Raw genomic sequence first — 25,846 nt, forward strand, 5'->3', positions numbered from 1 at the left:
TAGGGCTTTTGTATCATCAGATTGGTTAGATATGTCTTACTACTATCAACCGAGATAAATGTCTTGCACATACATCTACCCACATATATCAAGAACTCCTTATCACTACCAAGAATAACATCCACACCACACACCTATTTCTTAACTACAGCTAGGGTCCAACATCAACTCTGACTCTCCGCAAAAAACCACGGCTTCCTCCCCCCACTATACCTCGCCCCCGGCACCCGCATCGGAACCGGAACAGTATCCCCGAATACAGCGGGGAGGTTTGTCCCGTCGTCATCATTATAGGTTGACGATGATGACGATGAAGATGGTTCAGAGGCTTTGCCTTTACCTTTATCTTTATCTTCGGATATCATCTTATCCTTCACTTCTGGGGTATCCGTCTTGTTTTCGATAACGGGGACTATTACGCCGCATTCCCAGTTTCGGCAGTTCAGTTTGGGGGATTTTGTTGAGCGGTCTTGGACGAGGCGGCCCCTGTTTGAAAGAGAGGTACATGGGTTAGTGAGTGTTGGGTTGGGTGAAATTGAAGGGTTAGGTATGGATGTGATGGTTATGAGGGGATATGGATACGTACCAGGCACTTTCGGATAGATTGGCACTTCCGACGTAAGCCCATGCGCGGCATTGAGTTGTTTCTGATAGAGGGATGGGTTCGTCGGGGCGAATGTAGAGGATCTGTTGTTGAGTGGGGGTGGGATGTTAGAAATATTTATCCCTATTGTAGGGGGAGGAAGTGGGTAGGGTGGTATACGCACCTTGTTATGCATTAACAAGCCTTTTCTTTGACTTTCACAGTCTCGGAGTATATGGCGTGGGAAGTTCTCGCCGTTGTACCATCTTGACTGGAAGCAGATGGTGCCTGCGCAGCGGGGACCACCTTTTGATGTTGCGATGGTGTTCTGGGAGGGAAAGTAGAGACGGAATCGGTCTTTCCATTCAGTGCCTGTGTCTCTCTTGAGGAGTTTGGAGGGATCGTCCCGTCGGGGGACTGGGAAGTTTTTGGCGTAGCGGATTGTGAATTCGGTAAGACCATCGTCGCCTTTGGGTTTGGGAGACTTAGGTGTTAGTGCCAGGTTTATGGGTAGGGGAAGGGGGTTTGGGAGTGTGTGTACCTTGTGAAGCGAGGTACAAGGAGCGGAGGAATTGGTCTGTTATAGCGCCGACGGAGGAAGCCTTGACTTGTGAGTATGTAGTAGATGGTTGTGGGTAGAGGGTAGATGCTTACGATGAAGTCGATGTTGAGTGGTACGGATGTACGAAGGTTCAGTCTTTCCACTGCACGACCTAGGCCGCAGTAGCCTGTTCGTTTCCACGCAGTATCTGTGTGAGAGCCACCGCTGGGACCGTTAGAGATATTCGATGCGGCTAGTAGGAAAAGGGGACATACATGGTGTGAACGAAGGCATATTTCGATGTTTTGCTAAAGTCAAAGCTGTCAAGCTTGGCGATTATGTTCTCATGAAGAGTACTGGCTTTGAGGAAATGAACCAGATCTTCGTAGAAATGGGTTGTTGGCTTCTCGGCGCCATTCTTTTTCGGTAGGTCAATGAGAAAGACGCTCTGGAGGTGTGTCAGCAGGGGTCTGGGGAATAGACGCTCTTATGATTCTTACGTTCTCCATGACTCCGTTCATCTCACCCCAGTCAAATGGGGTTAGATTGGCTGTCGGTACCACGAGGCGAAGATATCCAGGGTGGAAGAGCAGCATCAACTTTGAGTGCATGCAAACCACCTGCCCACCCATTGGTGGGAAGCATAAGCGCAAGTTCCGCATGGTAGCCGTCTCTGATTCGTACTGACGTTTCTTCTCCGGTGATTAGCTTCTTCTAGACAAGGCTCGATTCCAGGGTGCAAAGGACAATGGAGAATACTCACTGTAGCATCATCCTCAGCCTGCATGACCATTATGAAACGGGTCTTCTCAATGTTGAATTTACTGAACACCCAATCCATCTCCCACATGAATGAGCTCAAAACAGCAAGCTCCAGATCAGACTTCTGCAAGACCTCTTCAATCTTGATATCGTCGCCTTGCCGGGGACATCCAAAGGCCCATGTCTTTTTGACAATACCCTCTGGATATTGAACCGACGGTGAAGTAGATGGGATCGACTTAGAGCTTGTAGGCTGTGATGCAGACATAATCGTACCTTTAGTGGCCACAGTGGGTTGGACAGTAGGCTTTGGGGCTGAGTCAATCTTCAAGTGCTTGGTCTCACGGAGATCAATGGAGCTAGTATCCTCAGCCTTTCTCTTAGCAAGTCGTGCGAGGCGCTCTTGCTCCATCTGCTTTCGATCGAGACCGAAGATACCCATAGACTTAGCAGGTTCTTGGTCGTTTGTCTTCTCTTCGACCTCTTTTACTGAGGGAAGATCATTGCCCTGGGTCTCCCCTTTCTCAGAGTCGCTAATCTGCAGAGGACTGGAGGATCCTCCCGAGCCTCCTTGAGCTTCTTGCAACGAGAGCGCGATAGCTCTCTTTAGGTCTTCATCATATTGATCATCATCACCCGCCTCATCATCCGTGTCAGATCCGATTACGGACCGCGACTTGGGGAAGATAGGTACAACGTCATCTGAATCAGACTCCGCTGTGAGATCAACCACCTGTCTCTCGGAGCTGCGACGCTGATCGGGTTCAGAGTCTAGATCATATGTCTCAAATTGGCGTTCCCCTTCATGTGGAGCCATATTAAATGATTTCTTAATACCAGAAGATACGATGAGTGCGATGATAGATCCAAGAAAGAGGATAGAATGATAGTGAGGGTAAAGGGGGGATGAGTTGGTAACAACTAGCGGAATAAATAAAGGCCTGATGGTAGTTCGTACCGGAGGTTGTCTGTTTATCAGGCCGACGCTAGAGATGCTCCAGCGCAGCAAAACAAGCGCAACGCTGTGTTCATCAAACAAATGACCCGAGAATTAAGCAAAAAGTCTTACAGTTAGGAAATAAGAAGGTTGAATGGATTAGGAGGTTGTTAGGAGAGAGGAAGTGCAGGTTCACATCACACCCTGGGATCCTGGCAGCCGGCACGTGACCGAGACGGGCTGAGCTGGAGAGCACCAGTTGAACCCCCAATGCACCAAAGGCCAGAAGGATGCAGGATACTGCTAAATATTTATAGTGGGAGGAAATGGGGATATATTTAGAGCTGCAATTTACTGGGTCTACAACTCAGAGCATTAACTATGTGGAAGCATTCACTACCAGCAATTTATGTTTGATTGCGTTTGGCTAATAGGATACACATGCAAACAGTTGGCCATGCACAGCTGCTCCAGACCAGTGTTCCCGACTATCACAGATGGCCCCTTCTGCCAATATTTGCATCTAGCTTTGACCTCAAGTTTGCTGCTTGATCTAAAATCAAACAACATCTCCAAACATCCCGCGCATCTTCGTTCATCTGATGACATGGCGGGAGTGGTTCCGCCAGGAGCTCTTGAGAGCCAAGGCTCGTATCAAAGTCTGCTGCAAGAGCACAATCGCCATGACCCCAGCAATCGTGGGTAAGTCGTGCTCGTCTTGTTTTCGATCTCGGACTTTGTTCGCTGCTGACATCGGACGCCGACAAGACCAGTAGTTCGTTTTGTCAAGCCCTTGTACGACAAAAAGTCGGGGGCTGTTAGTGATTTCAAAGAACATGACAAACAGCCGAAGTACCATGAGGTAGCCGATGAACAGATCACTAAGATGCTGAAAGTAGCCCGGTTTGACCCACAGCCAATGTCGACGTGTCTTCTGTACCGTCTCCCCCTGGAAGTCAGACTAAAAATATGGGAATGCCTGTTCCCGCACAACTGGAGTGCCGTGGAGCTGGAGGAATTCGCACAGACGACAACGAGCCTCGCTATCCTCCTGACCTCACATCAGATCTTCCATGAAGCCTTGCTGGTCTTCTTCTATTCGCTTGCATACAGCAGGCTTGTCCTCAAGGAGTACGGAGGCTCTACCGCGCATTACCTCAAAAGCGTCCCTTTGAAGCTGGATCGATGCATTTATAAGCGTAGAGGGTTCATCTGTCTCGATATTGAGTGCGACAAAGAAAGAACGTTTGGATCGCTTGTGCTTTCACTTGGTGACAAGAACCATGAGACGGCAGTTCGACGTCGCTGGGGGTTTGCGCTCTTCATTACCACTTTGAGAATGGAGGGGCCCTTGCGTGTCTATGATCTGACCGTCGCTGTCACTGAAAATTGGAAAATCCCCGGTTTTGACGAGAACGATTTGGTCCAGGCTCTGTTCAGTGGGGCCTTCACGGTCCTTGGAAGACTGATATTCGTGGGCTTCACTAGAATGGAGCGAAGACGTCTCACCAACCTAATACTCGCGAGGCAGGACCCGTGCGTGCAGCTCATGCGACGTAGGGATGATGCTGAGGATATAGTTCGGTAAGTGTAAGTGGTAGTTCCTGGCATAGAGTTGGTCATGTCATTGGGCCACCTTATTGGCTCGTTAGATGCATTGCAGCACAAGGTCAATGACGGCAAAGAAAACATCTCGATCCGCGTCGGCAGTTTCAAGCCCAAGCCCCAAAACGAGCATACGTTTCTCATTGGGCGTCTTGGTGACAATGGCACTGGCGATTTGACGAGCATAAAGCTGACCAACTACTTCATGTCCAGGAGCCCGGCCACCGAGGAGTGACGTGGCAGTCAGATTGCCAATAGGAAGAAGACTGTCCTCAGCAGGCTCGGAGATGGTGTGAAAGCCCTCTGTTCCTGGGTTTTTGTTCTCAAGTGGCACGTGCAGCTGAAGTAGGTTAGTTGAGATGAGAATAGCATGGCATGATTATTGACTAACCCAATGTCCTAGTCGGCCTTTCTGTGAAATAGTGATTAGAATCCTATCACTGAATTTGATCAAGGTGACATTTGTCTGGATACCCTTGATATCTCCCACAACCTGCTTGGTGACTGCGGGGTAGGGCAGGTTTAGATCCTGGAGTTGGTTGATGTCAAAAGGTTCACTATCCATGGTTGTTTTTGATGTGATTTAAGTTAAGAGATACCCTGACAAGCAATGAGATGCACAAGTTTCCTTCTTAGGATGATAAAAAAAAAGATAAGAATAAAACAATAACACTGTGATAAACACAAGGAAACGCGATGAAGCAGAAGAAGAGGAGAGAGAAGAGTGAAGAGGGGTGACTGGCCGTGAAGTACATTCCAGGCGGTGAGGCTATACTCACCGCTTTGCGGGCAGAATGTGGCCGCCGCCTGATTTTTTTCACGGCACTCTCTTATCGCTCCTCACTTTTACTTTCAGTCTGGGACGTGGTTAACTTTGTCTTGCAATCAAGACAAAGGGTCAAGTCTAGTGATCATGCCCAAGTTTGTCCCCCGCCAGCGAAAGCAAAAGCACAAGCAAAGGGAGGCAACAACCGCTCCGGTAGACACCAATGTTGCCGAACTTGCGCCCGTCTCTAAGGATGAGAAGGAGGCCAAACGGCAGAAGCTAAAGGAAGAATTGCGAGCACAGCACGCTCAGGTTTCTTCCAAGAAGCAGAAGCGCTTGGACAAGTATATCGTGCGTGCGCCTCTATATTGGCCATCCTCTATCGTTATGTCTAACACTTTGTACAGGAAAACAAGCTGAAGAAAGAAGAGAATCTCGAGCTGCTTAAAAAGCTCGCGCAATCCAAGGTTGATACCTCGGCCCTCCAGAGCTCCAAGGAATTAGGAAAGCGCAAGCGACAAGATGAAGTACCGGCCGTATCTAGAACCGCGGATCACGACTCGCGCCATGATCAGGACCTAGACTTTTCGGACGACGATTCGGACGATTCGTTGCCCCAATCGAAGACCACTATTAGCGAATTTAAATCTGAAGCCCCCGCGCAAAAGCCCGCAGAGAACCCAGCGACCGGTATCGGGTTGAAGCGCCCTCTGGAACTCGGTCCGGATGGGTTTCCCGTTCTCAAGAAGCGAAAGCAGGTTGCAAAGAAACCAGAGATAACCATCACGATGCCGGAAGTGCCGTGGGAAGGATTTGGCTCAGATGAGGATCAAGACGAAGACGAGGAGTCCGAAGAGGGCGAAGATAAAGATTCAGAGGGAACATCGTCCGATGGCTCAAGTGACGGAAGCGGCAGTGATGGTGAGGGCGATGAGGACGAAGATGAGGATGATAGCGAGGAAGACGATGAAGATAGTGAGGAAGATGACGACGAAGAAGGCGAAGAGGAAGAGAAGCACAAAGTGGGCCAACCTCGACAATCCGCCTTCAAATCTTGGGCCAGACAGCAGATCAATGATGCTATCGGTTTCAAGCCTACCACTGTTCCAGTCGTCGAGGAGCAGGCGTTCATTCCAGAACGCAAGAAGCCAGTCAGGAACACCGTTGCCGAGGAGGAACCATTGCCCTTGGAACTTCAGGTCACTACGGGGGATCCCAATCGGAAAGCCTTTAGTGTCCAGGTCAACCGGTCAGAGGAAATACAAAATGCACGCTTGGGACTGCCGGTTGTTGGCGAGGAACAGAAGATCATGGAAGCAATCTACAATAACTCATCCATCGTGATATGGGGTGCTACTGGTTCCGGAAAGACAACCCAGCTTCCCCAGTTTCTCTTCGAAGCGGGCTATGGCAACCCCAACAGCCCCAATCCAGGCATGATCGGAGTAACTCAACCGCGCCGAGTCGCAGCAGTCAGTATGGCGAAGCGTGTAGGCGAAGAGCTGGGCGAATTCTCCGACCAAGTCTCCTACCAGATTCGATTTGAGAGTACGGCATCCAGCAAGACCGCAATCAAGTTCATGACCGACGGTATCCTCATCCGCGAAATTGCCGAAGACTTTTCCCTTAGCAAGTATTCGGTCATTGTGATTGATGAAGCCCACGAACGGAGCGTCAACACCGATATTCTCATCGGAATGGTCAGCCGCATTGTTGACTTGCGGAAGGCTATGCAGGAGGAAGACCCGTCCGTCAAGCCTCTGAAGCTCGTAGTTATGTCTGCCACCCTGCGCATCTCCGATTTTACGCAAAACCCGAACCTCTTCCGTCAAGGACCGCCTCCTTTGGTTCAGGCACAAGGTCGCCAGTACCCTGTCACCATCCACTTCTCCCGACGTACCAACCGCGATTATATCGAAGAGGCATTCCGCAAGGTGTCGAGAGGTCACCGCAAGCTGCCTCCGGGCGGGATGCTTGTGTTCATGACCGGACAGAACGAAATCCGACAGCTGTCCAAGCGTTTGAAGCAGGCCTTCAAACCCACCCAGCGCGGCGAAGCCACTCAAGCCAAGGTCCAGATCTCTGCCAACGATGCACCCCTGGAGGCGGAAGATCTTGAGATCGGCGGTACTGATTTGTCACTTGCTGGTAACCAGGAAGATGACGAGAGTGATTACGAAATCACTGGAATGGATGAACCCGAGGAGGATGAGGATGAGTTTGATCTGGGTGAAGAGGCCATGAGTTCGACGACGCGAGTCCACGTGCTCCCATTGTACTCTCAGCTTCCTACCAAGGAGCAACTTAGGGTTTTCGAACCCCCGCCGGAAGGCTCCCGACTTATTGTCTTAGCCACCAACGTGGCTGAGACAAGTCTTACAATCCCAGGCATAAAGTACGTGTTTGACTGTGGTAGAGCAAAGGAGAAGCAGTACGATCTCGCAACAGGTGTCCAGAAGTTCCAAATTGAATGGATCAGCAAGGCCAGTGCCAACCAGCGAGCTGGACGTGCTGGTAGAACTGGACCTGGTCATTGCTACCGTCTGTACTCTTCGGCAATTTACGAGAACGAGTTCGCCGAATACACTGACCCGGAGATTCTGCGGACGCCGATCGAGGGTGTCGTACTTCAGATGAAGAGCATGGGACTCCACAATGTCATCAACTTCCCATTCCCTACACCTCCCAGCCGCGAGGGTCTAGCCAAGGCTGAAAAGCTCCTCAAGAACCTGGGTGCGCTCACATCTGAAGGCCAGATCACGCAAATAGGTAACCGCCTATCTACATACCCTCTGTCTCCCCGGTTCGGCAAGATGCTGTACGTTGGCCACCAGCACGGCTGTATGCCGTACGTCATCGCACTTGTTTCCGCCCTCGCAGTCGGCGATCTGTTTGTCCCGGAGAACCAGATCGATCCTACACCAGCGAAGGACGACAACGAGCGCAACGGTGTATACACGAACGCGGACCGTCTCGAAGACACTGCTCGGGAGCAGCGCCACAAGGACTACGCTCGGGTCCACCGTCTTTTCAGCAAGCACGATGACACATCCGACGCACTGAAGTACCTATCGGCAATTTGCGCCTACGGATACGCCTCCGACGGCGATGCGTTCTGCGACAAGATGTTCCTGCGCGCAAAGGCCTTCAAGGAAGCCACGCAGCTCCGCCGCCAGCTGACAGACATCGTGCGCAGCAACAACCCGGGCTTGGTCCAGGCCTATCAGGCACGCTTGCCCGAACCGACCGAGAAGCAGGTCAAGGCCATCAAGCAGATCATCACGGCCGGGTTCATCGACAATGTTGCTCTCCGCGCGGACCTGGCGCCCGTCCCGCCTGAGATGCACCGTACCCCCAAGCGAGCCATTGATGTTCCCTACTTCACGCTGATGAGGTCTCGTGACGGACCCGGCTTGGAGCTGGACGAAAAGGTTGTCTATGTGCACCCGTCGTCTGTCATTGCGCAGCTCTCCGCTAAGGAGATGCCCCAGTACATCGTCTACTCGCATCTCCAACAATCGTCGCCCTCCATTGTATCTGCAGACCAGACCCCTAAGATTCGGATGTATCCCCTCGCTACACCCAGCGGACTACAGCTGTCTGCGCTGGCACATGGAACGCCGCTGATTGAGTACGGCAAGCCCATTGGCAAGACGGAGTTGATAGAAGGTATCCCTCAACGGCGATCATGCTGGGTGATCCCGTCGTTGGTAGGTGAGGCCGGCGGAGCGCGGTGGCCGCTACCAGCCAAGAAGGTCATCCAGAGGAAGGATGCGAAGGAGGGATGGGTGATAGAAAAATTTGTCGCATAATGTATATATATATACCAGACGCTTACAATTTTACAAAAGTGATGATGATGCAAATAATCTGCTTGCCCCAATGTATAGAGGGGATGAATCTGCCGTAGCCATAACAATAATAAAAACGTAACCAGCACCCATACCAACCACTAACACCTTGAAGTAATAGACAGAGAATCATGATACCCACCCACATGCACTCAACCACAAACAATGAAAGTAAAAGTAAAAGTCAAAGAAAAAGAAAACAACTATTTCTCCTCCTTAATCCCCAACGCCCTCCTCAACCTCTCACTCTCCTCAATCTTCGCCTCCGCCAACTCATGCACCTGATAACTCTTAAACTGGCGTCTCTCCTTAGGCGGCAAATCCCACGCCCTACGACCGCGTCTCCCTGCACCACCACCATTCCCATCTCCTCCATTTTTCTCTGCACGTTCCCTCTCCTCCTCCATCTCTTTAACCAACCTCTTCCTCAGCGCCTCACACCTCTCATCAATCTCCTCCTCCGTCAACACCTTCTCTTCACCCTCATCCTCATCCTCTTCACCCTCCTCCTTCTTCACCTCCTCCTTCTTAGATCCCTTCTTCTTAGATCTCTCCTCCTCAATCCTCTCATTCTCCTCCTCCAACCTCTCCCTCTCCTCCATAACCTTCACTTCGATTAAGCGCCGCCGATCATGTTCCAGGATCTGCTTGTCGGGTTGTCGCTGTTTGAAGGGCTTGTCTAACGGGTGGTCCGAGGAGTTCGCGCCGCTGACGGGTGGGTAGGGCGCGCCGTATCCGGCGTTGCGCGGCTTCATGAATGCGAAGTTGCGTTGCACGTAGCCGGAGGTGCCGCTGCCTCGGGGAGTGGAGAGGCCGACGTTGGAGGACATTTTGGTTGTTTTGCTTTGTTTTCTCTTTTGTTTGTCTGGTTCTTGAGATGTGGTGTTTAGTGGTGGGTGGGTGAGGGTTGGTGTATTGGTGTGGAAGGTGGGTGTATGGTGGTTGAGGATGGTAGATATTATTGCTGCTGGAGAGGCGAAGGTCTGGATCGGCGAGTCATGCGGCCATGGAGGGAGCTTCGTGTCACGTGAAGATAAGGGACTGATAAGACAGGAGTGGAGGGAGATCAAAGTTGGAGGTTAGTTACGTTAGATTGCTCTAATTCCTAGGACTACAAACACGATTGCGATGGTTGAATCAGCAACAGCAATGCTTTTCATTTTGATCGTCTGTATACCGAGACAGCAAGGCCTCTACATACTCTAGGCATCCCTTATATTCTCCCTATTTCCAGGTCTCCCATATGTCCATGTCCAAGGTCCCGTTTTGTAACCCATCGAGGAAAATCAAGCGCGATGTCCCATGAACCCATTATTCACCAATAAAGACGCCGGCCCCTCGTGTGTGTGTGTGTGTGGACAAAGAGAAACAGAAAACATTGATAAGCTATGGAGGCATGTCCTCATTTTCATGACGTCGAACTTCAGAGTAACAGAAGAAGGGGAATACATCGACAAGCAATTAAATGGGTAGAGGGGTAGAAAAAAAGTATCAAGAAGTGAAAGGAGGGCTGGAGGCGAAAATTGAAAGCAATGTAATAATAGAAAAAAGACATCAGTTTCCGCCGTCACCCTCGTTGTAGCGCCATAAAGCCATGAAGCTGGGCATGAAGGTAATGAAGCTCCGCGCTTCTAAGCCTCTTCCACGCCCATAATATGTATATCCCCAAGTATTAGAAGCAAGTTGGGAGAATGTGCGTGACCAGTTATAAAGATATATTTCATAAGAAGTAAGAATAACGTTCGGAACGTAACAGGCCTAGGTGCTGCCAGTGACTTCGACAGAGTCGCTGGTGACCGGGTTGGCCGACTCGCATTCCGCCAAGGGCGTCACCGTGCTTTTCGCCGTATGCTTAGATTCCGAGGATCCATCAGCATTGCTCTGCGTATCGGTGGGAGGCGGGGTCGGGGGAGCGGCGCCAACCACAGGAGCACGGCAGTTCTCGACACCATTCACAGCCCTTTTGGAAGGCTGGGGGGAGGACTTGTGCGAGTTGGGAGGCGTCGTCGATGTGGCTGCGTGGGCCAGGGGAGCGCCGGCGGGTGGCATGACCCCCCCAATCAGCTTTTCAATCGCCACGATCTGCTTGCCATAACTGAACTTCTTCAATTGATCAAGCATCGGCTGGATGCGTACGGCCAGACTGTACTTCTCTTCGGACGTGTCCTCCAGCTGTCCAAGGATCTTTTCTATAACGGAAGTTAGTAGTCATAATATGGGCGGCTTGGAATGCAACTTACGGATCACATAGTTGCCGTACTGATCACGCATGAGGCTGATCAAGGGGCTGTCGCCGCGCTCGTTGACACTCGTCAGCGTGCTAATCATCTGCCGACGTTGAGACTCCTCGCCGTATTCAATGCTCTTCTCGACCACATTGCTGGCGAACTTGTGCTTGGAGTAAGTCAAGAGTTGCGACATCACCACTGCGATCATGCGAGACCGGTCTTTATCTTCACCATTCTCGATGACATGCTGGATGACATAGTTGCCAAACTGGTCCGTGATCAACTTTGACGTGCAGGCATGCAGTTCACCCAAGATAGACTCCCGGTCCACTTCCTCGCAGTGCTCCAGCATGCGCTGAATGACACGGCACCCATATGGGTGTGTAGCCAGTCGCTCAACTTGGCCCTTGAAGGCATTTATGATAAACTGGACATATTGAGACGGGACTCTCTCGATGGCCTTCTGGATGACATGATTGCCGTTCTGGTCCCGAACACAGCGAATCACTTGGGTCTCCAGTTCTTTGACCATTGATGCTTGCTGATCGGTGAGGATGTGTTCCAATGCCTGTCGCAGATTAGTATTTCGTATTGGGAGCCGAGCAGAAGACACTTACCTTTTGCACCACGCGGCACCCGTACATTTGGGTAGACAGGGACAAGATGTGTCCCTTCATCTGGTTTGCCAAGATCTTCTTCTGGGTCTGGTTTCCGTGTTCAAAGAGCTTCTGAACAACGTAGTTGCCGAACACATCCGTCATCAACTGCAAGCTGTTGGACTGGATCTCGCGGAACACCTGTTCCTTCTCATCGCTGTTGGCCGTCTCTAGCTTCTGTTGAATGAAGCGCGACCCGTGCTGGTCGCCACTGAATTCCACGATGTGCCCATAGATATCCTGACTCGAAATTAGCAACATACTCTTCCCGAGACCCGACCTGACCATTACTCACCTTCAGCTCGTAGCGCTTGTTCCCCTTGTTTTGAGCCCTGAACTCCTCTAGCACTGGACTCCTGACCACTTGTGACGGATCATGGTCACGATGACCCCGAGAGACAAGGGCTGCTGCGCCAATCTGGGCGACAGGATGGTAAAACGAGAGGGCGTTGAGTCTCTGTGCTTGGTAACCCGCAAGATCATAAGCAGGAGGAATTTGGACCCTGTGCAGTGGATTGACTGCCTGCTGTGACAGCTCCTGGTCGGCTCGTAGCTTCTGCTCCAGCAGGACAGCTGCATTGCCAGTCACTTGACCTGCGGAACCGGTCCGAAAGTGTGCGCCATTATCCTGGGCATAGAAGGGGCTGTCAATGCGATACTCAGTAGGAGATATCGGGTTTGTGTCCTGGACACGAGATCTACTCGGCTGGTATCCCAATGGTAGCTCTGTCGGAACACCTTCGTTACCATAACCGGGCGGAAGTTGGTACTCGCCCTCGTCACCACCGTTCTGATATTTCAAGCGCGTCAGACTGGCATCATACGATTTGTGTGGTAAGTACGCTGGACGATTAAGGGCCGGATGTCCCGCGAAATTGCCCTCGTTCAGTTGCAGCTTGTTAAAACCAGAGCCAAGATCGACGGAGCCACTACCAGACCGCCCCTCGTAGCCCTGGCTCTCGGAGTGGAACGACGGGTAGGTGGAGTGAGATGGTCGTTGTGGTGCGAAGGAAGCCGAGTTATGCGCAGTATGGGAATATGAGTTGCGGCCCATGTGCTGCGTCATGTAATCGGGTAGAGCAGACTGCAGGGTTGACATGCCCATCGACGTGGTCACATCATCGGATCTTTGATTGTCTAGTGGACTCGTGAACCCTGTCTTGATAGGGAACCCAGATCCCACAGGGCTGCCGCCAAAGGCAGAAGGGTTAACCTGCCGCCTGCTATCACCGTTTCTCATTCCGAAATTGCCAAGGCTCATGCCCTCACCAGACGGTGAGATGCCATCCGACCCGGTGCTCAGGTAAGCTTTATGTCCAGCACCACCACTTGATCCAATCCCCGACTTGGGCAGGGCAAAATATGAAGAAGAGTCGGTACTATCAGGAATACCACCCGCGCTGCGCTCATTGGCGCGTGTTTGTACGGGAGATGTAGTCATGCCGCTATTCGGAGCTCGCGACAAGGTGGCCGCCGATGTGTTGATCGTAGTCCATGGGAGGTTAGGACGGCTATTCCATCCATCGGATTCGGAAGACGAGAGCAAAGAGCTTGACCCAGCCTTGCCCTCGAAAGCATTCTCCACGGTGTGCTGGTCTGTAATGTCCATGTCAGCGGCAATTTCCCAAGTAGACAACTGTCCAAGGAGCTGCATACCATCCAAACCGCTTGCCCATATACTGCCATTCCAGTTTCCGTTTCCACCACCGAAGCCTGTCCCCATACTTGACGGAGCTCCTCGCGTCCTCTCACCATTAAACCCCGATGAAGTCATATTCCCCGACCGACTTGAACGAACCTGTGTAGGAGTCAATGAGCCAGTCCACTGGCCACTTGTCCGGACACCACGTACATTATGAACTGAATTCTGGTTGGAAGCCATTCTGAATCCTCCCCGTCGATATGAACCACACCGTAAATGTTCACCGTATGAATAGTCGTTCGTAGCCGACTGCAAGGGTGTTGTATGACGTCGTTATCCCTGCACTATCGTTCCTAATACACTAGATGACAATGAGGCTGAAGTGATATGGATAATTATACGACCCGTAATGGCAGGGATCGAGGCACGAGGTGACTGGTGAATACCGAACTGCACGAGTCAGCCATCCGATCAGACTGGAGATCAAAGCACCTGAAGCCAGTTGCGAACTGTTAGATGAGGTGTAAACTTACAAAGGAGCGAAGAATCAGGACACCAAAGGAAAGGGATAGAGGAGAGATAGGGCGGCAGCGAAGACGTTGCCGAAGAATAGGATTTGGATCGGGTCCAGAATAGACGCGGTCAGGCGCTGTACAAATTATACAGGGATCGAAGGGGGGCACGAAAGGGAGAAGTAGCGTGGCAGGCGAGAAATGCTAGGCGGAGGAAGGAGGGAGGGAGGCCGTCAACAACGCAAGGTGACAAGAGCTTGATAAAAAGCGGTTTGCTTTGTCCACCCACGGTCCAGCAGGTAGCCGTAGATCGAAATCGCCAGAAAGTATTGCGACGTTACTATGCTCCGTGCATGCTCCAGGAAGTTCGAATCTTGCAGATCGCCCTCATGTGCCCTTTGAAGGCAAAGGGAGGGATGGCCCACACGGGGGGTTGTTCGTTTAATCAGACAGAGACGTTAGGAGCTCGGACGAATCGCAGCGGCAAGGGGGGGGGGGAGGGACAAAGGGTTAGAAAGAGGGTGCAGTTGGTATGGGCGGAGAATGTGCTTGTTGCGCAAAAAAAGACGTGATTAGTGGAGGGTCGAAGGATGGGAATGTGGACGAGAGACAAGGCCCAGCATTAATATATTTCAGCTGTGACACAGACAAGCGCAAGCATGACACCCGAAGTGGTTCCGAGCAGATCAGTCAGGCCTTTTATCCTTTTGTCGCAGGTTCGGTTCGGCCTCCACCACTGGGCGCTGGATGGCGAAAGTTTGGAAGGGTGGAGGGGAGGGAGGGAATAACGACAATAAATGACCGAAGAGTAGAGATAATATGATGACAGAGCGCGAGGGAAGAAAACGATCAAATGATGAAATGAGGAGGTTTAAAAAAGGAAAATATAAAAATATAAAAGAGGAAAAAGTTTAAAAAGGTTTGTTGAGAGTGACGGTCGAAATAAAGCAGGGAAATGGGGGAAAAAAGGTTATTTAATCAAATTAAGGAAAACGGGAAAGAAAATCAAAAAGGGTCTGGTCTAGTCAATGTGAGAGAAAAGACCAAGATTGGTAGCACAAAAAAGAAGCACCCTAAAAGGTCCCCCAGATTTGCGAGAAGAATGACAAGGGAGAGATGAGGAGAGGGGTGGTGTAAAAAAAAAAAGAAGAGATGATGAGGGAAAGAAGAAAAGAAAAAAAGAAAAAGGCGAGAGGAAATCCAGATGAAGGAACAGGGGGGAAATCCTGCAAGCTTCAAGGACAGTGAGAAGAAGGGGAAAAAAGAATCACCAACGGACCTCTTTTCTGGCAGGGCGCAGGATTGATTCGAGGATGAGGATTGGAGATGATAGATAAGCTGGGCAGGTCAAGCTGGAAAAAAGATGCTGCGTGTCTTGCGGCAAACGACCGATTCTTTTGGCGCCCATCGGTAATCTTACCGCCGATGACAATACCAGACGATCTGTCGATCCGCTCAGGTACTTGGCAGGCATACGGCCATCGCCGCTGCTGGGCAGGTACCGGGCGTATCGCTCTGCCCACCAGGCCCCGTCTGATACACAACTGGATCTGGGGCCACCCAAATTCGTTCCCGCCGCTTCTTTTTTAGGCTTCAATCTAGGCGGCCCCTCCCTCTTCCTCTTAGGGCTGTTTTTCTCCTTCTCTGATCGGTCGCTGCCATCACTGTGAGCTTAGTATTTAGTACTAGATACTTACTTACGCTACAAATATACTTCCATCCACTGATATGCGACCGTCCCCTAACTCTCTGGAATCCCTTTCCGACCCGGGTCTCTCCTCTCTCAGTAGTTCTTCTTTGGGAAATCATGGTTTCACGAACCACATCGGAGACATCCACTCAACAGCAGGCATCTCTGGTTGACCGCTACAAAATTCACCCTCTAACCTTTTCGACATACTCATCTGCTAATCTACCCCTCGCTGTTGCGTAATAGATTATTCTTCATTATATCGGTTTCTTAAATGTTGGCTGATCACGTCCTCCATCGGCGAGATGACGGACCATGGTCTGGAATATCTTTGGAACGTCCGAGAAGCTGTCATTGTCGACTACTTGCTACTACTACTAACTCAGCCTCATCGGACATGACTTCCTAGCCAACTCTGTCAAAATGGCTTGACTCATCTGCTGGCCAACTGACCACCTCTGGCTTCCAGACTCTTCCGATGCTGACGATGATCGAAGCGGGGTAGCATCTGGGGATAATTCCAGAGGTTCCGAATTCTCATTTGACCGTCCCTTGGATAATCACGGGCCACGGCTCCCATTGAAGATTTGCGGTAAAGGTTAAGTTGCGCTCCAGCCCGACCGATCGGATCCACTAAACTAGCTTGTTTTCTGGTGATGAATCAGAGTTTATCCTCGCCAACAGTACTAAACAATGGCCTGGTGAGGTCCGTGATAAATTACCTACGCTATCATTCACTTATTTATCCCTACGTAGGGGCGGGATGTTAAACTGTACGATTAATTCGATCATCACCGGGCGTGGTTGAAATAGGAGTCTTACTACTACCATGAGCCACTGCCCACTGCACCTGTAGTAACTAGTGCTTATCATCATCCTGGATTCCATAATAGTCCCATAATATGATCCTTACTACTTACTATACATGCAAGCCCCCAGACTTACAATCAACTCGTTGCATGACCATGACAACATGAGTCCTGCAGCGACCATATGCCCGCCCTAAAACCAACAGATAACTACCTCTACCATTATCAGTATGGCGCAAATGCTACCAACTTGTGTGCTATCCCTTCCAGGATGCATGCCTTAGTGGCCTTGGGTTCAAATTTGCCAACTACTTCAACCCCAGTAGGCACAGCAACACTCCGAATATCCCAATATCGACTATGTTTTCCCGCCTAGATATTTGAAAGTCCATTGCTTAGCACACTCTTCGGTTTCTCCCTCTATGCCAACCTTAGGTAGTAGAAGCACGCATGGCTAACAACTTAGCTCGGCGGGCCTTCTGGAGTATCCCTTGCATCCCAGTAGGACACAATCACAGCGAATTAGGTTTCATCCGCCCTGCCTGTACAATGGCCGCGGAAGACAGGGGTTGTTATTCTGTACGTAGCTCACATTGCCGGCCATTTTTGCTTTATCACGGATTGCCATCTGGGGTTTCGCATGGCATGCATGTATGTTTGTGGTGTAGCCTGAGTCGACTCCGAGAAAATGACCTTATCATCGATGAGCGATGCGATTGATTGCGAAACATGCCCATATAATGAACGATAAAGAGGCAAAGCGGGCCGTTGCAAGAGGCCATCCGCATACAACTCTTTTGCCTTGCATGCACATCAACTAGTGGCACCCCGCTAGTTCTTCGTTTCCAGGACATTAACCGTTCTTTTTGTGAAGTGGACTAAACAGGGAAAGCAATACACACCACCAACCGAAGAAAAGAAAGACTGGAATCGTGGGGAGTTGAGCGGGAATTATTTCCAACCATTCCTGGCGTCCTCCTTTCTGACCCAGCAATCCACAACCCCGTACAAGGATTGCAGATCCATGCCATGACTGGGAATTGCTGTGGGACCGGACTCCGACGCGCATGTCATGGCAAGCACGACGTATTCGTGATATATGCTTCATGATAACAGCATTGTCAGTACTCCGTACATTTGGCGCTCTCGTGTCTCTCCTACTTCTGGATGCTCGAGAGGCTAGTGCATCTCAGCCCCCAAGGTGTCCACGGATACGGCCTGCGAGGCACTAGCACCAGGAGTGTTCTGCTCTTATGACAGTGCCAGATACAGTAGTCATCATCATGCCACATGCATGAAATATAACACGTGCCGTCGTGTCGCCATCCAAGTGGGCGATTAAACTTGTTAAGCCAGAGAGTTCCGTGGACGGAGAACACCTGTCGAGCGGAATAATAAATCCTATCGATGCTGTCATACTGATTGCTATGAGTCACATCCACTAAGTTCCGCTCAACACGTTTCTATCCCGCTGGGGTAAAGGAAGGTTTGTAGCGCGGCTGGTCAACCATGAAAACCTTCCCCATCAACCAGCACAATCATGTCCCACGACCTCAACGTGTTTGCTAGTACCACGTCACTATGCCTTGCTGTCAGATACTAACATCCGCGTTGGTTCTCACATACCCCACGTCAGGCTGAGACATGTCTCGGTTGTTCCTGTCTGTACATCAGACTATCGTCTGCCCTTGCATGTCCTCGAGGGAGATGCCGTGTCTCTAAGGCTGAAAGGGGGACAACCCCAAATATTTTAACACTTTTGCACCAGTTGAACTCGAGTTGTTGGTTTCTCGAGACAATCCCTGCCACATATGCTAACGGTTCTACATTTATGCAGTCATTTCGCTGGTTTACCCAAGATAATTCTAAACAAGATCGTATCCATGTAGACTGCGGTAATGAACCATTATGGATTCAACGAGTCAGTCTACACCCACCTCTGCATGAATCAACTGCTAGGAGTGAGCTCTGAGAGGGCCTCCTATGAAGTGGCGGGCGTTGCTAACGCTAGCCACCGCTGACTTGCCGCCGATTCTGGGACAAAGCCACACGCGGCAGCCTTTTGTCAAGGCTTGCGAACCGGCAAAGATGACATGCGCTTTCAAGTCAAGGGGTGCCAACTATCTGAGAAACTCAGAACGCAATATTATCTTGGCAGAGCAAAGTATTGGTTCTAACGGCCATCACGTTACCTTCCCTTGATTGTAGCGTCGAGTTGACATCCATTTTCTACTTACTATAATGCTGGCATTGATTCCGCAACACTACCTAAAAGCGGTACTATTTCTCGCCGGTAGAGTGCTATAACTATCTAGCTATCAGGTACAGCTTTAACTGACTCGGTTCGTCACCTTTATAGACATAGCCCGATCGTAGTCCTTTGAGAGCCTAGAGAGATACATCGCCGACGCTGCAATCGCGGTCGGTTTTGTGAATATGTTCTCTATACACACACGTTAATATTGGCAATGCACAGTTAGCGACAACATATTGATAAATATTATTCTGAGATACATCGCTCGTGGTTGTGTTACAGACCAGCTAAGCTATGACATGAAGCCAGAACCTTTGAGCAAGAAATTGTCAAGCATTTAGAAGTCATACCTTAACACAGTTATCATCTCCGTCGATATCCAGCGGTTTCTGAAAGCACTAACGTTCCTCAGAAGAGGCTTCGGGCAGCCGCCTTACATCTAGGGAAGTCAAAGAAGACCAGACAATCTCTTCCCCAAATCATGCAAATGCCGTATCGTTTTAGTAAGTACGATTACAGTGCCTGGTCTATTAAATATAACAAGGATGAGTTCTTTCTGCGCAGTCGCAAAGATGCTCGTTTCTAGCCAATCGGTATCCGTGTATTCAACAGACATTCGAAGAATACACCCACCAAACTTCCTACGTATTCGTCACTGATATATAATATTTGGGAATGATAAACTCACGTCTGTTCTCTGCCATCACTTTCATATAGAAGGCGCAGGATTACACCAGACATCCAATATAAGATTCAAGTCTCCCCAAAGCTTCCAACTTAAAAGCGACTACTATATGTGTGGACCAATGTGTACTAGATATGATTTAGCGCCCCATTAACTTAGGTGACAATATGTAATTACGACAGTGCTTAGTTAAGATCAGGCACTTTCAACTCTCAGATGTTCTTCTTGCGCGATACTTCAAGTCCTGCTCTGAGAGAAGGGATGTGGGCTCGTAAATATATACAAGGTTCTACCCATCAGGTAGTATACCCACAACGCCAACATCAGTTATATTATAGAAAAATAGTGAGAGGCAGATGTGATAATTACCCGCTAAGGTTCTTATTCTCCTTGCGTTCTTTCACATCGTTACTGGACACAACTGCAATGGGGTCAAAGGTGCTTGAAAGGCTAGTATAGTAGGAAATAAACCAGGGGTAGATTTATATACTATTCAATATCAGAACTCCCGTAGCTAGTACACTAAACTTCCGAGTTAAATCGCTGCTTGCGTCACAAGTCATAGATAGATACACAACTCTGATATCTCTGACAAGAGCCCGCCAACTCAAAGATCATGTATTCTTAAGACTTTGGACTATTTGAGAAGAGAAATCTAGTTGTGCCAGAATTATTCTAGAGCTCTTTACCAAGCTAGTCTTTATATATCAGTCGCCGGTGGTCTGCTACTACTTCCCTGTACTGATGTTGTTTTGGTGCTGATTTACATACACCCAAGATATTGTTCGAACTATCAATAACATGTCGTCGGTGTATATATTGTGTTGAACAGTGTACTAAGATTCAGTGGACTTTACCCGCAAGGAGAGAATCAAAGCTAATTGAAAGAGAGTGTGCAACTTCATTCATCCGCATAATAACGTGTGGAGGACTAGCGTTGAGCATGGCTACTAGGTGAGATCTTTTCGTATATCTGATGCATACACTGGAGCAGACCAGCAAGAGAAGTAATTGAAGCATCCCCGTTGGTTGGGGCAAGGGATAGTATAGTATTTTGTGTTGGGATTAAATATACAACCACTACAACGAGTATATATCTCTGAAGAAGTAGAAGACTAATCCAGGCTCCTTCTTTCTACCGAGAAGGAGTCCGGATATCCCAGAGTATCATTTCGCACAAGAAACAGCTGCTCCCTAATGGTCCTTACCCCCTCAATAGCTAATGCAGCCATACTACTCAAGAAATGAGACAACCGGCCTACATGGCAGGACTTCCCTGACTTCTACCCAGCAACAACCTGACAGATGGAATTCCCCTGCCTGTCAAATCCCACATATCCATGGAATCATTCCACAGAATCGTGTTGAACCGAATATCCCTAAATATAGACTCATTCCAAGATCTATCTCTCTACAATAGTCACAGCAACCGAGGCGCAACACAAACTGTACAACATAGATATATCCCCTTAGTATATTGCCCACCCCTGACTAGTCAAACGATCGACATACCAAGATCACCAGAGATACCAGATACCTGGTGCTGCGACGTGAACTTGGTATTCTGCAGAAGAGAGCGGGAGTGGAGAGATGTGGGGTGGGGTGACGCTTTCAGGAATGTGGCGAGCGTCGGCCAACGAGTGCTTGTTTTATATTTAGTAACGGCATGGTTGATTGAGTGATCTCAGACATATTATGTATGTTGTTTCAGTTCTATATACAGATAAGTGGACGTTGCTGTGGGGGTTGTTTTGGGAGGTTTTGTTAAGGAGTGTGGTTTTCGCTACCAGTGATTGATGGGTTTAATTGATGGTCTTTTGGGGGGGAGAGGGGAGTTTGTGGATGACATGGGAGAGGGTATGGGGAGATGATATTGTGGTTGGCTACTAGTATGTTTTCGGGGAAATATATTTTGGTGTGATCATGTTTATAGTGGGGAAGATAGTAGTGATAGAGACATGTGATATGTATTCGGTTTTCCTGAGCCTTCGATTGAATTAGGCGTATGAGGCTAAAGTGGAATCCATGCCTGTCAGCTCGAGGACACATTTTGACCACATACGATAATCATTCCCGTTGTGTACTATATATTCTAAACAGGGAATGGGCGATGGTTACCTCAGATACAAGCCAAGGGGGTTATGGTAATCCAGTTCGAGTTTTCCATCCGCCACATACTACTACATTACGATATGCCTAAACATACTGATAGTTTCCATAGCAAGAAAGAGCGGTATCCTCTATCCAGAATATGGATAGGCCGCTGTCAAAGCATGGAATACGGAGGTGCCTAACCGTCCGTTGTGTTTCACCATCGGTGACAGATGGACCCTGCATTAGTTGACTAGCACATGACAGGTTGTTTCTGATGTCATGTGAAAGAGACACACCTCAGTTCGCCCGTAAGATCTTACAGTAGAATCAGCGGATGCATGGACTATCTCATCACATGTGATGAGACCAACGGCTGACTGCTAAGTAGGCAGGTACGTTGTTGTCCTTTGCTGGTGCCAGCAGAGCTTTTGCTGTGTTTGGATGTTTTCCCGGGCTATCGGCTGTTTTCTCCACCATCAAATCAACTCTCGGAAGTTACCACAAACAGGTTGGCAAGATATTGCTTGGCGAACCAAAACGTCATTCCATTCCCTCGACGAAGACATGAAGAAGTTAAAATAGAAGCGTCGCCACCAATGGCTTCTCACAATAAGCCGAAAAGGGTCCTCTGTTCTGGAGAACAAACTAGATAGTTTAGACGGTCGATAGATTGTCTTACCCCTCCCTACTGCAAGTAAGTGCTACTGTTAGCCTTGTGGTCCTTGGGGCACTGAGACCTTGTTGGTTTTCGCTTTCAGGGGGGCGCGCAAAGATGACCTAAAAAAAGGTAGACAAAAGAGGGGAAGTGCAGGAAGACAAGAAAGAAAGAAATAAGAAAAAACCGATCTAGCTAGCGTAGGTACCAGTTAGTCTTTTTTTGCACAGGGGTGGGCAACGAATGATGAAGGGTTTAGTTGGCAAAGAATGGGCCAAGTCAGGCACCGTCGACGCGTGATAGGCCCGATGGCCGGAATGGGGAAATTACCGGCGAACCTTAGCAACCACGCCAGCGACCATGCCAAGGCCGACTAGGCGTAAAGCGGAGTCTTTGGACCACGCTTGAGTGGAGGGCCAAAGACGAGCTTAGTCCCCTTTTGGTCGAGGACGAGTAAACAGCTGACTAGACTAACTACTAGCAGTACTGGTAGTAAACTCTGCCCCAGGCCAACTGTCCACCCACCCCTGCCTGCACTCGGTCTGGACTGCGCCTAAGCGCCCTTGCGCCTCGTTCCTGTCGTGCCGGCGTCCACCGGCCTGCCTCTCTCCCTGCCCTGCCCGGCACTCCTCTCCTCTTCCCTCCGTCGTCTCCTCTTTCTCACCCTTCCTGCGCTCGCTCTCTTTTCTGCCCTTTCTTTCCCTTTGTTCCTTTTCTTCCATTCTCCCAGGCGACAACCCCCATACCAACCCCTCCCCTCATTCTTCCTCCTTCCTCCACCCCCGTCACGTTCTCTTTTCCCTAAGCAGGTGTCGGCTTCACTCTTTCAGCTGCTCACCTTGCTGTCCGTTCGTTCGCTATAACCAACCTGGTCGATTTCCATCACCCCAGTTGAAGCCAACCTCCCCCACTCGCCTCGACTACTTGATTCTACCGACCTGATACATTCCCTTCTTTTGTCCAACGATCCCGTCTCCAACCGGTCCTTCTATACGAAAAAGAAAGCAGATCCGACAATCTGATTCTATCGCCACGAGACCCTTGTTGAGACATATTGTAAGTGACTGTCGACGACAGGCCGCTGTGCTGTGTGCCATATCCAGAATTGACCCGGGTATCGGAGGAAATAGTACAACTTCAATTCTTGAAACAACTTCGCGTATACCGAAAAGCACGCGGTTACTATCCAAACTCTTTCATTCGGATTGCATCCGAAGACCTATCAAACATAAAAAATCCAATCATCAAAATCATGTTCAACCCTATTTCGAAGCTTGTTCGGCGCGGTGATTCTGGAAGCAACGATGGTCTCTCTCCCTACATGGTCGATCTCCTGATTTCCCTGCTGGTTCTCATTCTGCTCGGTCTCGCCCTGGTCGGTGCTCTTCTTGTCTTGCGCCGCAAGCGCCTGAACCGCGAACAATCCGAACTTCCTGTACACAACGGGCAATGCGTGCCCAACCACCGTCGATTCACCGTCTCTGCTTCGCCGAACGCCAAGACAGAGTCCGTTCTGGTTTATGACGAGAAACGCAGTCTCATTGAGAATTCGTCGAGTCCCCCGCCCAGTCCGGTTCCCGAAATCCGCATCACGTTCCCGGAGGAGGAGGACGAATCCGGCAAGCGCAAGTCGGGTCGAGTTGTGGTTGTGAGAATTACCGACGCAGGTGGAGTGGGCTTGGAGCCTTGCAACGAGGAACTTCCGCCGTATCAATCCAGCGATGCGGAGCGATTCCAGTCGTTGGATATCGAGCGCATGGGTGGGCTCAAAGAAAAGGAAGCCACCAATAGATGGTCTTAGAAGGATCGAACTGCTGAACGACAAACCGTCATCTGCTCATTCTTCCCATCGACTGATACCCCCTCGAATGACCGACGTCGCCTGTTTGTCGCACCTGGACGAGATTCGAAAAGCATGACGATATCCCGGCGAAGATTTGCCTCGTTTCCATCTCCGTATTTAGACCGCTCTGCTTCATATTACCTTCGCGACTTGCACATACGCAAATACTCCGTCCTGTTTAGCCACCACGCTCGCCGTTTGACCCTGGGTTTCAGTATTGACCAACTTCAAGCGCGTCAGGTTATAAATTGACCGATCAGTGCATACTGGCCCGACCTCTGTACAGCAAGGCTTGCTGGTTTTCCTTGATATTTTGTGCTTTATTCTCCTTGATAAGGCGTTCATTTCTTGTGCTTGGCCACTTTGGTTCTCTTCATCCTGCCACGTCACTAGGGTTGAAGAGATGTTACGCATTGGTTTGGTTGAAGTTTTCATTCTCCTTTGCATTCTTACTTGCTTCTTATCTTACCCTTCTCTTCTCCCACGCTCGCCCTCTACAAGTCTCGGGTTTGCGTTCAGGGGTGTCTTACAGCTGGATAATGTATGTACCTAGTCTGACTCTGCATTGGATGGCCGCCTCACGAGGTGTGAGCCCCAATGAATGCGTTTATTTGATAAATACATGAACTCTTGATCAGCGACTTGACGAATTTCAATTATATTGGACTGGTGTCTACCCGTCCACGTGACATAAGCTCTGACTTTGGAGTGACATTTGGTTCAGCCGTGCTTACGAGACAAGATGTACAATGAAAGCAGCTTAGCACCTTTGCTCAAGGGTAAACTGGTCTAAAAGCCGTTGGCACCATTAATGGTCCTGGCAAACAAGGAGAGAAGCCCTTTGTCTTCCAGCCGAATCTACTTGCCCTTGAGAGTGGCAAACAAAGCCTGAAAGGCTCTTTTGAAACATTCCACCAAAGAACAGGGTTAGCTAGCCGTGGGACTGGAATTAGGGCGGGAGTTGGAGCTAAAAGTTAATTTATACCAAGTACTAACTTGGCTTATTTGTTTAGTCAAGAGAAAATAGATCATCGGATGTATTAAGATACATCGACATTAGCCTTGTCCTGTTCCTTCAGTGAATAAGAAAAGATCATATTCGTAGAGGTAATGTTGCAGTGGGTTTCTCGTATGACAATATGATAAGGCTTTGGACTTGAGTCATTGGTTATAACAGTTGGGTGGGTTTCTGACTTGCGGGTTGTATACAAAGTGATTGTATTGGATTCGATCTTGTCACTTCGTTATCTCCCTAGTGTATTGGGCCAGCACGTGGATTTAATAGTTATGTTGGGCATAAAAGCTTATATTAGGTGGCTTAATGTTGATTAGCTATAGTTAAATAGTTATTCTACTCTTCATCATGTATACCATCTCACTTCAGTCAACCCAAGATGTTGATAGCCAGAGACCCCAATATCCGTGGGAATATCATTGGCCATTGCCAGATAAGACAAGGAGCTTACCGAGCATTCCAGTAATCACCTCAATCACCTTTTGAAGCCTCCGCCATTTGCTATAATCAGGCAGAGGAGAGCGCAGATAACAGCTATTCCATGGAAAGTACCTTATGACAGAAGCCGAAACAAGACGGATTCTACCATAATGATGTGCCATCCAATGAAAGTGCATGCTTGTTCTTCCTTTGTCTCTTGCTATAGTAGGTTCAGATGCCACCGCGTGATATGCTTTCAATGGCGGTGATGTGGTATGCTCTCTTCGACATCGGAGAT

At 49.5% G+C, this 25,846-nt stretch overlaps 7 protein-coding genes across 7 annotated transcripts; 3 read left to right on the forward strand and 4 right to left on the reverse strand.

Moving 5' to 3' along the window:
- Window positions 1–15: 15 nt before the first annotated feature.
- Window positions 16–2,703, reverse strand: BO88DRAFT_393859 (uncharacterized protein; the record flags this gene model as incomplete). The annotated part of the gene is made up of 10 exons (XM_025705121.1): window positions 16–486; window positions 587–687; window positions 768–1,051; window positions 1,125–1,185; window positions 1,238–1,349; window positions 1,400–1,572; window positions 1,625–1,816; window positions 1,888–2,139; window positions 2,188–2,331; window positions 2,377–2,703. 10 exons carry the CDS (start codon window positions 2,701–2,703, stop codon window positions 165–167), a joined length of 1,968 nt encoding a protein of 655 aa, XP_025559945.1. The 3' UTR covers window positions 16–164.
- An 892-nt stretch (window positions 2,704–3,595) lies between these two features.
- On the forward strand, window positions 3,596–4,654 carry BO88DRAFT_469683 (uncharacterized protein; the record flags this gene model as incomplete). Its single annotated transcript, XM_025711630.1, has 1 exon — window positions 3,596–4,654. A coding segment is annotated over one exon (816 nt), but the record flags the coding sequence as incomplete, so codon positions are not given.
- On the reverse strand, window positions 4,472–4,993 carry BO88DRAFT_428090 (proteasome assembly chaperone 3; the record flags this gene model as incomplete). The annotated part of the gene is made up of 2 exons (XM_025709060.1): window positions 4,472–4,768; window positions 4,820–4,993. The coding sequence occupies 2 exons, from the start codon at window positions 4,991–4,993 to the stop codon at window positions 4,472–4,474; spliced, it is 471 nt and encodes a 156-aa protein (XP_025559947.1).
- A 278-nt stretch (window positions 4,994–5,271) lies between these two features.
- BO88DRAFT_125272 (ATP-dependent RNA helicase ECM16) lies at window positions 5,272–5,798 on the forward strand. The gene has a single exon (XM_025701353.1). The coding sequence runs from the start codon at window positions 5,342–5,344 to the stop codon at window positions 5,612–5,614; it is 273 nt and encodes a 90-aa protein (XP_025559948.1). The 5' UTR covers window positions 5,272–5,341; the 3' UTR covers window positions 5,615–5,798.
- Window positions 5,799–9,000: 3,202 nt separating this feature from the next.
- cwc21 (U2-type spliceosomal complex subunit CWC21) lies at window positions 9,001–9,891 on the reverse strand. The gene has a single exon (XM_025707330.1). It carries the CDS (start codon window positions 9,873–9,875, stop codon window positions 9,249–9,251), a length of 627 nt encoding a protein of 208 aa, XP_025559949.1. The 5' UTR covers window positions 9,876–9,891; the 3' UTR covers window positions 9,001–9,248.
- Window positions 9,892–10,803: 912 nt separating this feature from the next.
- On the reverse strand, window positions 10,804–13,811 carry BO88DRAFT_417871 (mRNA-binding protein PUF3; the record flags this gene model as incomplete). Its single annotated transcript, XM_025708322.1, has 4 exons — window positions 10,804–11,234; window positions 11,286–11,841; window positions 11,891–12,169; window positions 12,225–13,811. 4 exons carry the CDS (start codon window positions 13,809–13,811, stop codon window positions 10,804–10,806), a joined length of 2,853 nt encoding a protein of 950 aa, XP_025559950.1.
- A 9,413-nt stretch (window positions 13,812–23,224) lies between these two features.
- Window positions 23,225–24,158, forward strand: BO88DRAFT_125391 (uncharacterized protein). The gene is made up of 2 exons (XM_025701354.1): window positions 23,225–23,326; window positions 23,394–24,158. The coding sequence occupies exon 2, from the start codon at window positions 23,523–23,525 to the stop codon at window positions 24,069–24,071; it is 549 nt and encodes a 182-aa protein (XP_025559951.1). The 5' UTR covers window positions 23,225–23,326; window positions 23,394–23,522; the 3' UTR covers window positions 24,072–24,158.
- Window positions 24,159–25,846: the final 1,688 nt, after the last annotated feature.

The sequence above is a fragment of the Aspergillus vadensis genome (assembly GCF_003184925.1).
Source record: "Aspergillus vadensis CBS 113365 unplaced genomic scaffold BO88scaffold_22, whole genome shotgun sequence".
NCBI lineage: Eukaryota > Fungi > Ascomycota > Eurotiomycetes > Eurotiales > Aspergillaceae > Aspergillus > Aspergillus vadensis.